We start from the raw sequence: 10,293 nt of genomic DNA, 5'->3' as shown, positions 1-10,293 counted from the left end.
AAATCCAGAATATAGGCTTTAGTGCGACACACTACTTGTATGGAAATTTTTCTTAGGGATTTAATTATATTTTCTTATCTTTTGAAAAGTCCTCTATTTTCTAATGTCAAATGTTTACGGTAATACCATCCAAATCTGGTGTAATTTTCTCTCAATATGTGTTCTTTAATTTCCGTGCCAAAAACTATATGGCTCATATTTAGGAACGGAGGCAGTATGAATTAGTACCAGATAAACATTTTCAATTTTGACCTTCTATAAAGAAAAAATACTTGCATCCAAAACATCATATTGACATTACCAGATTTATCATGAATTGTGTTTTCAACATGCTTGGACATTAATTTATGGTCAGAGTACCATCTTGAAGAGTATGTCAAGCCATCTACTATTACAATCTTCTTTCGGTTCCTCTATCAGCTCTTACCCTTTTATGTTGCAATTTTGAATTTCCCTTTTTGCGGTTCCGATTTTTGCAGCATTTGTTTGGTTATGCACTCATGCCTGTGTCATTGAACCAACTACTCAGCTCTCACCACTAGTACAACCTCCGGCCAGAATTACTTGTCGTGGATGCACAAGCAAGCTAGCCATAGATCTGCTCATGGCTGCGACAAGTAAATAGGGCTGGAGGGAGTAAGTTTTTTATTTTAAGAAATATGTTCCATTAATAACGAAATCACTAGTTCACAGAGGTAGATTCATGCGCTGTCTGAATGGGTGTATAACAGAATAGGAGCTATGCTATTACAACCAGATTTATGGCAGAACTCAAGAACATGCATTTAGATGTTGACAGCTTTACAGTTTTTTTAAAGAGTCGGCCGTAGCCCTGCCTTAAATTAATAAGGCCGTTGCCGGCAAGTGTTACAGGATGCTGAAGAACAGCTTACAAACATCGATGAACAAGCAAACAAAAGATTACAAGAAAACAACTTGTCATCAAGGCCATCATCTCAAGGAAGAACCAGAGCGGAGGAGAAACAACGCCATGAAGCTCGCCACCGGGAATCCTGCCACCGTCAAGTCCTGTCGCATCGCAGCCGGAATGCCATCCGTCTCCACCTCCGAAGAAGGTCCCAACCTTCTCGCCCTGGATCGTAGGGCGCCGGACCGTCGGCAAGCGGAGCAGCTCTCCCTAGAGCACGAATGAGCACCAGGGGCATCAAACCGAGGACAAGAACCGGACACGACCACCGCACGCGAAAGACCACAGGCCTCGCCGCCGGCCAACGCACCGGCCACCCAAAAGACTTCAGCATCAGGACGGAGATCGCCAGAGAAGACACGGCAAGCGCCGCAACCGCAGACCAGGACACCCACGCAGCACGGACACCTTCCACCGACCCAAGGCGGCACCTTCAAGAAGAAACACGACGCCAGAGCGCCGTCGCCGCCCAATCCAGAGATTTTGGTTTTCACCCGGGTGCCAAAGGACGGAGGGAGGGGGGATATACCTCAGCATCGCCTCCAAGGAGGAAGACGGCGTCCAGGACGTCGCCGACGCTGTGACCGCCACCGCCGGCCAAGGATTTCTCCCGGCCAGAAGCCCCTGCCCTGCCACCCCAACCACACCGACGAGAACGCCGGATGTCATGGCCTTGGGGTGGGTACCACTTGGAATCCAGCCTCCGTCTTCAGATCTGCCACGAGGTCGACGGGGCAACCACCCCGGCCCGAGCACCCTCTACCGCCTCCACGCCGCCTGCGCGACCGAGGAGACGGTCCTCAGCATCAGCAAGCGCTCCCCGTCGCCAGGGACCACGCCGCCCTCACCTCGCACAGGCCGCCGCCTCGGGTGCCCAAGCCCCCACCGGGAGGAGCGCTGGTCGACCACGCCCTGACCCACGGCTGCTCCGGCAGGAGCAAGACGCAGCAGGGGCGCCGACGTCGCGCCCACTCCCGCACCAGCAGATCTGGCGCGGCGTTCCTCCTCCTATCGTCGCGCGCGGAGCCGGGAGCCCAGATCCTCGCCGCCCCCTTCCTGGGCGACGCGGCCTTCGACCGGCGGCGCCTCCGGGGGCGACGAGGAGGGGAGATCGAGGCGGGGGGAGCTGGCGGCGGCGGCCTAGGGCCAGGAGGAGGCGACGCGGGGGAGCGAACCGGTCTGTTGCCAAGATAGACTGTTTGCCCCTGAGGAGGCATCTTGTATTAAGAAGATCGGTTTGTCGTAGGAGAGATTCAAGCGAAAGCAGACAGCGAAGTGCACAGGAGGCCATACGCTTTCTACCTCTTTCCATATTCTGACTGATGGAGGGGCGTGCGCACACGATTTTTGTTTTTTGTTGTGTGTGATTTGCAGCGCATGTGCTCCTTCCCGCTCCTCCCACACAAAAAATATGCTTGCCACACTACCAACAGCTGGCTATTATTCCTTTGTGTGTACACTGCCAAAGCTCCGGACGAACATGAGCAGGGGTGGCCGCTACAAACTCAATGCTGCCAGAATTTCTCAGAGATAAAACATACAAAAACGAAGAATTGAATCTAGGGATCGAGTTGTGCTTGGTTCAGGAAAATATTACACTGTTCGTGGTTGCTTCAGGCAGGGGTTACTCATCCACCTGTTCATGACTGCACAGCACAGATGAGTTTCCTCACAAGTAAGTTTTTCTTCTTTTAGAGATTAGGCCGTAGCCATGCCTTAAATTAAGAAGTTTTTCTTCTCGCATGTCTGATGTTACATAGCTACTACATCATTATCGCTTACATAGCTACTACATCATTATCGCTACCGCTACTGCAGGCTTCGAATGCCACTTGAATGCTTTGTCATGTATATATATTTCAGGTTTTTGGAAGATGACGAACTTGTGCGGGAGGGCAGTTTGCTCCAGCCACCATGTCCTAATCTCATGTACATTCAAGGAAATATTCGACTCCTCCACTTGCATGAATCATCTGGTGGCGATAGCCATTGCCACGCCGCTCACCCTCGTGCTCATGCTCCGCTTGCTCATCGAACTTCGGAAGAGTGTAGCATCTGCACGCCAGCTCTTCACGCTCACTTCATCGCTGCAGCTGGCTGCCGTGGTGTTCAATGCCTGCTTGGGTTCGGTCCATCTTGTCCGAGGAGTGTGGATGCTGGGTAGTAACCAGGATGCTTCTGTTTGCCCGCCACACTTGTGGCTTGCAACACTGTCTCAAGGTTTCAGTTTGCTCCTCACCGCCTTCGCTTGTGCCATCAGGCGTGGGTTTCTCGGATTCACGTTCACTCGGTTATGGTCGTTCTCGCTGACCATCTATACCGCATTCATCTGTTGTTCCTCGGTTGTCAGCACTGTTGGGGCAAATGTGGTCACCATTAAGGCTTGTTTGGATTTTCTGTCCCTGCCAGGAGCAGTTATCTTTCTTGTTTACACCATTCCGAGCACCCATGATGAGGAGGGGCATGAAGAAAACGGGAAAGGTTTATACAAGCCACTGAAGACCGATCCAGACAGTGAGGTAGCCGACTCTTCAGAGGTAACCGCCTTTGCTAAAGCCGGTATCTTGAGCGAGATGTCATTCTGGTGGCTGAACCCTTTCATGAAGATGGGTTATGAGAAGCCCCTCGAGGAGAAAGACATGCCACTATTAGGCGCCACCGACCGAGCACAAAACCAGTACTTAATGTTCTTGGAGAAGCTGAATAGCAACAAGAAGCATTCGCCTTTGCAGTCATTTGATGGCACACCATCAATCTTGTGGACTATCGTTTCTCATCACAAGCGTGGGATCATGGTCTCAGGTATGTTCGCCTTGCTCAAGGTTCTCACCTTATCTACAGGCCCGTTGCTTCTCAGGGCATTCATCAACGTATCGACTGGGAAAGGAACCTATAAACATGAAGGCTCTATGCTGGCTGCCATAATGTTCATCTGCAAATGTTGCGAGTCTTTGTCGCAGAGACAGTGGTATTTCCGCACACGGAGGTTAGGACTCCAGGTGAGGTCTCTCCTCTCTGCAGCTATCTATAAGAAGCAACAGAAGTTGTCAAGCTCAGCAAAGATGAAGCACTCCTCTGGACAAATCATGAACTATGTGACCGTCGATGCATACCGAGTTGGAGAATTCCCATACTGGTTCCATCAAACATGGACAACCATTGTTCAGCTTTGCATCGCTCTGGTGATTCTTTATAATGCAGTTGGTACTGCGATGGTTTCATCCTTGGTCGTCGTCATCATCACTGTACTTTGCAATGCTCCGTTAGCCAAACTGCAACACAAGTTTCAAACCAAGCTTATGGAAGCACAAGACGTGAGATTGAAGGCCATGGCGGAGTCGCTAGTTCACATGAAGATCCTGAAACTTTATGCATGGGAAGCTCACTTTAAGAAAGCCATTGAGAAGCTAAGGGAGGTTGAGTACAAGTGGTTGTCAGCGTTCCAGCTTAGCAGGGCTTACAATAGTGTCCTGTTCTGGTCATCACCTGTCTGGGTATCGGCAGCAACATTTTTAACGTGCTATCTGCTGGAAATCCCTCTTGATGCTAGCAACGTATTCACATTCATCGCAACTCTACGTCTAGTGCAAGACCCCATTAGGTCGATACCGGAAGTTCTCGGAGTTGTGGTACAAGCAAAGGTTGCTTTCACTCGGATAGAAAAGTTCCTAGGTGCACCTGAGCTGAATGGACAAGTTAAGAGGAAATACCACATGGGTACCAGTTACCCGGTAGCAATGAACTCATGCAGGTTCTCATGGTATGAAGATCCATTAAAACCTACCTTGAAGAACATAAATTTGGTAGTTAAAACTGGGGAGAAGGTTGCAATTTGTGGAGAGGTAGGATCAGGAAAGTCGACTCTATTGGCTGCGATGCTTGGAGAGGTTCCCAAAACTGAAGGCACGGTATGCTTTTCAATAACATTATCTTCATTTTCTATGAAATTCAAACCAAACAAACTTGACCTTTCGTCTGCAAGTATATATGCCATATTCAGAATTGATAGCCTAATAGCTAAGCAAAACAGCAGTGCTATGTCCTGCTATTAAGGACCCTAGTCTGTTTATTGAATGGAAAATTAAACATATGTCTGTCTATAAGGTTATGCTATGATTTTCTATCTTTTTGCGGTTTTCTCATGCATTAAATTTGAATCATGCGTAAATGTCCTCAGATTCAAGTCAGCGGGAAAATAGCATACGTGCCTCAGAATGCATGGATTCAAACAGGAACGGTGCAGGAAAATATTCTCTTTGGTTCTTGTATGGACAGCCCAAGATATGAAGAAACACTCTCGAGGTGCTCGTTGGTCAAGGACCTCGAGATGTTACCATATGGAGACAATACTCAAATTGGGGAGAGAGGAGTGAACCTTAGTGGTGGTCAGAAGCAGCGCCTTCAGCTTGCTCGTGCACTGTACCAAAACTCAGACATCTATCTCCTTGATGACCCTTTCAGTTCTGTAGATGCCCACACAGCAACAAGTCTCTTCGATGTAAGAATCACCTATATCAGCAGTTATGTAGAGTGCTTAAAGATTTGAACAGGAAACTGCTCTATATATTAAGCTATTTCTTTGTGTGACATGCAGGAATATGTCATGGGTGCTCTGTCAGACAAGACAGTCATTTTGGTGACTCACCAAGTAGATTTTCTACCTGTATTCGACACCATTCTGGTCTCTCTCTCTCTCTCTCTCTCTCTCTCTCTCTCTCTCTCTCTCTCTCTCTCTCTCTCTCTCTCTCATGTCTGTAGTTTTGTTTAGGTTATAAAACTAATGATAATTTTTGACAGTTAATGTCAGATGGGGTGGTTATTCGATCTGCACCTTATCAAGAACTATTCGCAGATTGTCAAGAATTTAAAGACCTTGTAAATGCCCATAAAGATACCATTGGTCTTCCAGATCTTAGCAGCAGGATTTCTCCTCATAGAGCAAATGAAATATCAACAAAGGTGAAAGACCATAATTATGGAAGTGGATACACGAAGTCTGGGAAGCCATCACCAGCACATCAACTGATCAAGAAAGAGGAAAGAGAAACAGGAGATACAGGTGTTAAGCCTTATATGCTTTACTTGTGCCAGAACAAAGGCTTCATGTATGCTTCTCTTTGTGTTATTTCTCACATGATCTTCATAGCTGGGCAAATAGCACAGAATTCATGGATGGCGGCGAATGTCGAAAATCCTCGTACCGGTACACTGAAGTTAATTACTGTGTACATTGTTATCGGAGTTTGCACAATGTTCTTTTTGCTATCGAGATGCTTATCGGTTGTTGTTCTCGGGGTCCAGACATCAAGATCCTTATTCTCCCAGTTACTTGATTCATTGTTCCGTGCACCGATGTCCTTTTATGATTCTACTCCTCTAGGAAGGGTCCTTAGCCGGGTAAGATTTTTTTTACAAAATGCAAATATAATAAAATCTTGGATTTTTCTTTCGTATTCAGATATTTTTAATGATGAATCAACTATTTTTTTGCTCCTTGCAATGCAGGTCTCTTCAGATTTGAGCACTGTTGACCTTGATGTTCCGTTCGCATTCATGTTTAGCCTTAGTGCGAGCTTAAATGGCTACAGCAATCTGGGGGTATTGGCTGTTGTTACATGGCAAGTTCTGTTTGTATCTGTGCCAATGGTAGTTCTGGCAATCAGGTTACAGGTATTGGTTTCTTTATTATGGCTATACCCTATTTATTGGGTTAATCATTTTGTATACCCAAGATGTTGCCATTGAATTATTTATACGATTCATCGTGATCTGTAATGCTTTCTGTCATGCAGAGGTATTACTTAGCCTCGGCTAAGGAATTGATGCGGATCAATGGCACTACGAAATCTGCTCTAGCAAATCACTTGGGTGAATCAATTTCGGGAGCTATAACCATAAGGGCATTCGAGGAAGAAGATCGTTTCTTTGATAAAAATTCTGATCTTGTTGACAAGAATGCTATCCCATACTTCTATAATTTTGCAGCAACTGAATGGCTGATTCAACGCCTTGAAATAATGAGTGCTGCGGTTCTTTCTGTTTCAGCCTTTCTCATGGTTCTTCTTCCTCCAGGAACATTTAGCCCTGGTAATTAGATTATACTAAGGACAAGCATGAAAGCATTTCTTACTCTTTATTCAGGACAACATTACAATCAGGGAAACTAACTACTCTTGTTCCTATGGACACGTGCAGGTTTTGTAGGAATGGCATTGTCGTATGGTCTCTCCCTAAATATGTCTTTTGTTTCCTCTATTCGAAAGCAGTGCAACTTTGCGAACCAAATAATATCAGTGGAACGGGTGAACCAGTACATGGACATACAAAGTGAAGCACCAGAATTTATTGAAGAAAACAGACCGGGACCGGATTGGCCTCAAGTTGGCAGTGTGGAGCTAATAGATTTGAAGGTAATTAAAAAATATATAAGTACGCCTTAAAAGTTCAAAACCTTTAGGATTAGTTGTAACAGATTGTGGTGCGATTTTTTTTTCGACAGATTAGGTACAGAAAAGATGCTCCACTTGTACTGCATGGAATCAGTTGCAAGTTTGAAGGTGGAGATAAGATTGGTATTGTTGGTCGAACGGGAAGTGGGAAGACAACTTTAATTGGTGCATTGTTTCGCCTTACCGAACCAGCAGGAGGGGAGATAATTATTGACTCTTTGGACATCACTACGATTGGCTTATATGACCTGCGTTCACGTTTGGGTATCATTCCGCAAGATCCAACACTTTTTCAGGGTACTGTAAGATATAATCTAGATCCTCTCGAGCAATTCTCAGATCTCCAAATATGGGAGGTAAGATGTGTAGTATACACAGTTATCGTGGTGTTTTTATAATCTTATATAATCATCAGATAACGTTAGCATGTTTATTTAGCTCTGTTACCAAGATAATATACATAAGATTTTTGTAAATTTCAGCTCACATGAAAATAGGATTTATAAATTGAATTAAGGGTATCTCAAGTGACAAGTTACGTTTTTCTATTTTGTGGCATGTGGACATCTTAAAAAGAATTATCATAGTGTAGTTACCCTATTTTCTGTTCTGTTGCAGGTTCTCAAGAAATGTCAACTTGTTGAAGCTGTCCAGGAGAAGGAACATGGTTTGGATTCACTTGGTAAGAAATAGTTTCTGGAGTTCCCTTTTTTGTTATATTAAGAAGCTAAAAAAATAAAACAATTGTGCCTTGGTCACTTTCAAAGTTCAAAAGAGGGAGAAGATACATGTGCTACTCAATTGTCAACCTGTTAGTAGTCCGAGGCGCATTACATATATGTCTGTTCAAGAAAAAATGGAAAAACTACTATGTACTATTCTTCTACTATTAATCAAAAGCAGCTCTGACTGCCATTTCATCTATTTTTTAAATATATATATGTCTGTTTGCTAGCGCAATTTCTGGAATATTACTGATCAAGATCATTTCATACAGTTGCGGACGACGGGTCGAACTGGAGCATGGGCCAAAGGCAGCTCTTCTGTTTGGGACGCGCACTTTTGAGAAGGTGTCGTATCTTAGTTCTTGATGAAGCCACGGCCTCTATAGACAATGGAACAGATGTTGTCCTTCAAAAGACTATCAGGACAGAATTCAAATATTGCACTGTTATTACAGTAGCGCACCGTATACCAACAGTTATGGACTCCGACATGGTACTTGCAATGAGTGATGGTATGTTTCGCTATCACCGACATATTAGAAATAGTGATTCTCTTATCGTTAGTCCTATTGAACAGGACAAAATTAATACAGAATGTGAAACAATACTTGAAAACAAAATGCACAGTCGATCTTTTGTCCCTATACTACAAGCCTTGTTTGGCACCAATTTGTAGATGTTAATTTCACTATAGTGAGCCCCACAATTGTATTATTTTGCTTTACTTTTGCAAAAGTACTTGTCTATGAACTACGATATGACCGCAGCATATATGTTCATAGTCCTTACTAATGAGCTATATACTCTTTCAGGGAAAGTAGAGGAGTATGACAATCCTACAAAGCTAATGGAAACTGAAGGATCTCTCTTCCGCGAGCTGGTCGAAGAGTACTGCGCATACACATCAAACGGAACTACATAGGGCATCTTTGATTCACAGGATTCTAGTAATGTTATAATTAATAATAAAGAAAGCAAACGAGTTTGGTAGGTATTCATGTTTTTTTTTCGAAATGGATAAGTAGGTATTCATGTATGTAGGATTTATAGAAAACAGAGTATCCAAATAATGATGACGTATTAAGGTAACATACTGCTAGTGCTAAATGTATGGTTGCAGTCGGTCAGATTATTATTATCATGTCAAAGTGAAACGCATGGCTCATATTCCTTGCGGGGGAAATGGCGGTGACGCATAAGCCCCAACAGGAAAAGGCCCGGTAAGCCAATAAGGCAGCGACACTTGTTTCTCTCATGTTCATTGTGCTATAAATTATGAACGATCACTGTGATTCTTCTTTTATAAATTTCAGGAGCATGGTGCCTAATCGCGATCTTTCCCATCATCTTATCGTGAGTTTCTAGTTCAAAGTTTTTTTGCGAAATATAGTACAATCGTAGACGTTCATACATACAACTCACCTCTATGAACGCACGTACACACATCCTACCTGTTGTATGTGAGCCTTATATGGCCCAGGCCCATATAAGCCATGTATATAAGGCTGGTCTGTGTGACCTAAAGTGAGTAAGAGAGAGAGAGAGAGCACGAGTTGCTCCCTGGTGTAGCCACCAGAACATACAAGAGCAGGTTTGCCTCCCCTGCTCTACATGGTATCAGAGCCAGGTTCTATGGCGGTGGTGGCGGAGGTGCTGGTGTAGCTGGCAAAGGCAGTTGCGCGTCAGGAGGAGGAGAAGAAGCTCAGGCTGGGCTGCTGTTGCTGCTCGGCAGGGAGAGGAGAAGCTAGTGAAGCTTGAGCAGGGAAGAAGAAGGAAGGCGAATAGAAAGTTGTTGCCCGCTGGAGCAGCTGCTGTGTGGCTGCTGGTTGTAGAGAGGGCTTCCGCTGCCGCTGATTGAGAAGGAGAGAGGATGAAGAGGTGGAGACTGTCGTGGGGACTTACATTACTTCTGTGCTGGAGAAACTTGAGGATCTCATGGCTGCAAAAGGGGGATCATCTCTTGTAGGTGGTGGAATTGGTGTGTGTCCCAAGCAGATTCAGTGTTCAAGCTTGAGCTCAAGCCAAATGAGGTCAAGTTGAATGGTGTGAGCAGTTACCTGAGTTGATCGAGGTGGGCCCTGCTGATCTTGAAGACAAAGGACCCGACGAGATATGTTCTTGGAACAATTGCAGTAACCGCCCGATAAGGAGAGCTCCGAATGGAAGAAGGGGAGTTTCACCGACTCCCTAA

General features: G+C 45.0%; 1 protein-coding gene across 1 annotated transcript; it reads left to right on the top strand.

Moving 5' to 3' along the window:
• Positions 1 to 991: 991 nt before the first annotated feature.
• Positions 992 to 9,024, top strand: LOC124647487 (ABC transporter C family member 10-like). Its single transcript, XM_047187425.1, has 15 exons — positions 992 to 1,076; positions 1,629 to 2,105; positions 2,550 to 2,603; positions 2,747 to 4,406; positions 4,479 to 4,836; positions 5,106 to 5,426; positions 5,523 to 5,609; positions 5,726 to 6,325; positions 6,434 to 6,598; positions 6,721 to 7,015; positions 7,124 to 7,338; positions 7,428 to 7,733; positions 7,996 to 8,059; positions 8,375 to 8,614; positions 8,915 to 9,024. Exons 1-15 carry the CDS (start codon positions 992 to 994, stop codon positions 9,022 to 9,024), a joined length of 5,037 nt encoding a protein of 1,678 aa, XP_047043381.1.
• The last annotated feature ends 1,269 nt before the right edge of the window (positions 9,025 to 10,293 follow it).

The sequence above is a fragment of the Lolium rigidum genome, chromosome 4, assembly GCF_022539505.1.
Source record: "Lolium rigidum isolate FL_2022 chromosome 4, APGP_CSIRO_Lrig_0.1, whole genome shotgun sequence".
In the NCBI taxonomy this organism is placed as follows: domain Eukaryota; kingdom Viridiplantae; phylum Streptophyta; class Magnoliopsida; order Poales; family Poaceae; genus Lolium; species Lolium rigidum.
Note: the sequence above shows the minus strand (reverse complement) of the source record. Positions and strands in the feature narration are given on the sequence as shown.

Coding starts and splice junctions, on each gene's coding strand:
- LOC124647487 (XM_047187425.1), top strand. CDS start 992: ATGAAGCTCGCCACCGGGAATCCTGCCACCGTCAAGTCCTGTCGCATC. Junction 1,077..1,628: donor CGTCTCCACCTCCGAAGAAG/GTCCCAACCTTC, acceptor CTTGGAATCCAG/CCTCCGTCTTCAGATCTGCC. Junction 7,734..7,995: donor CAGATCTCCAAATATGGGAG/GTAAGATGTGTA, acceptor GTTCTGTTGCAG/GTTCTCAAGAAATGTCAACT.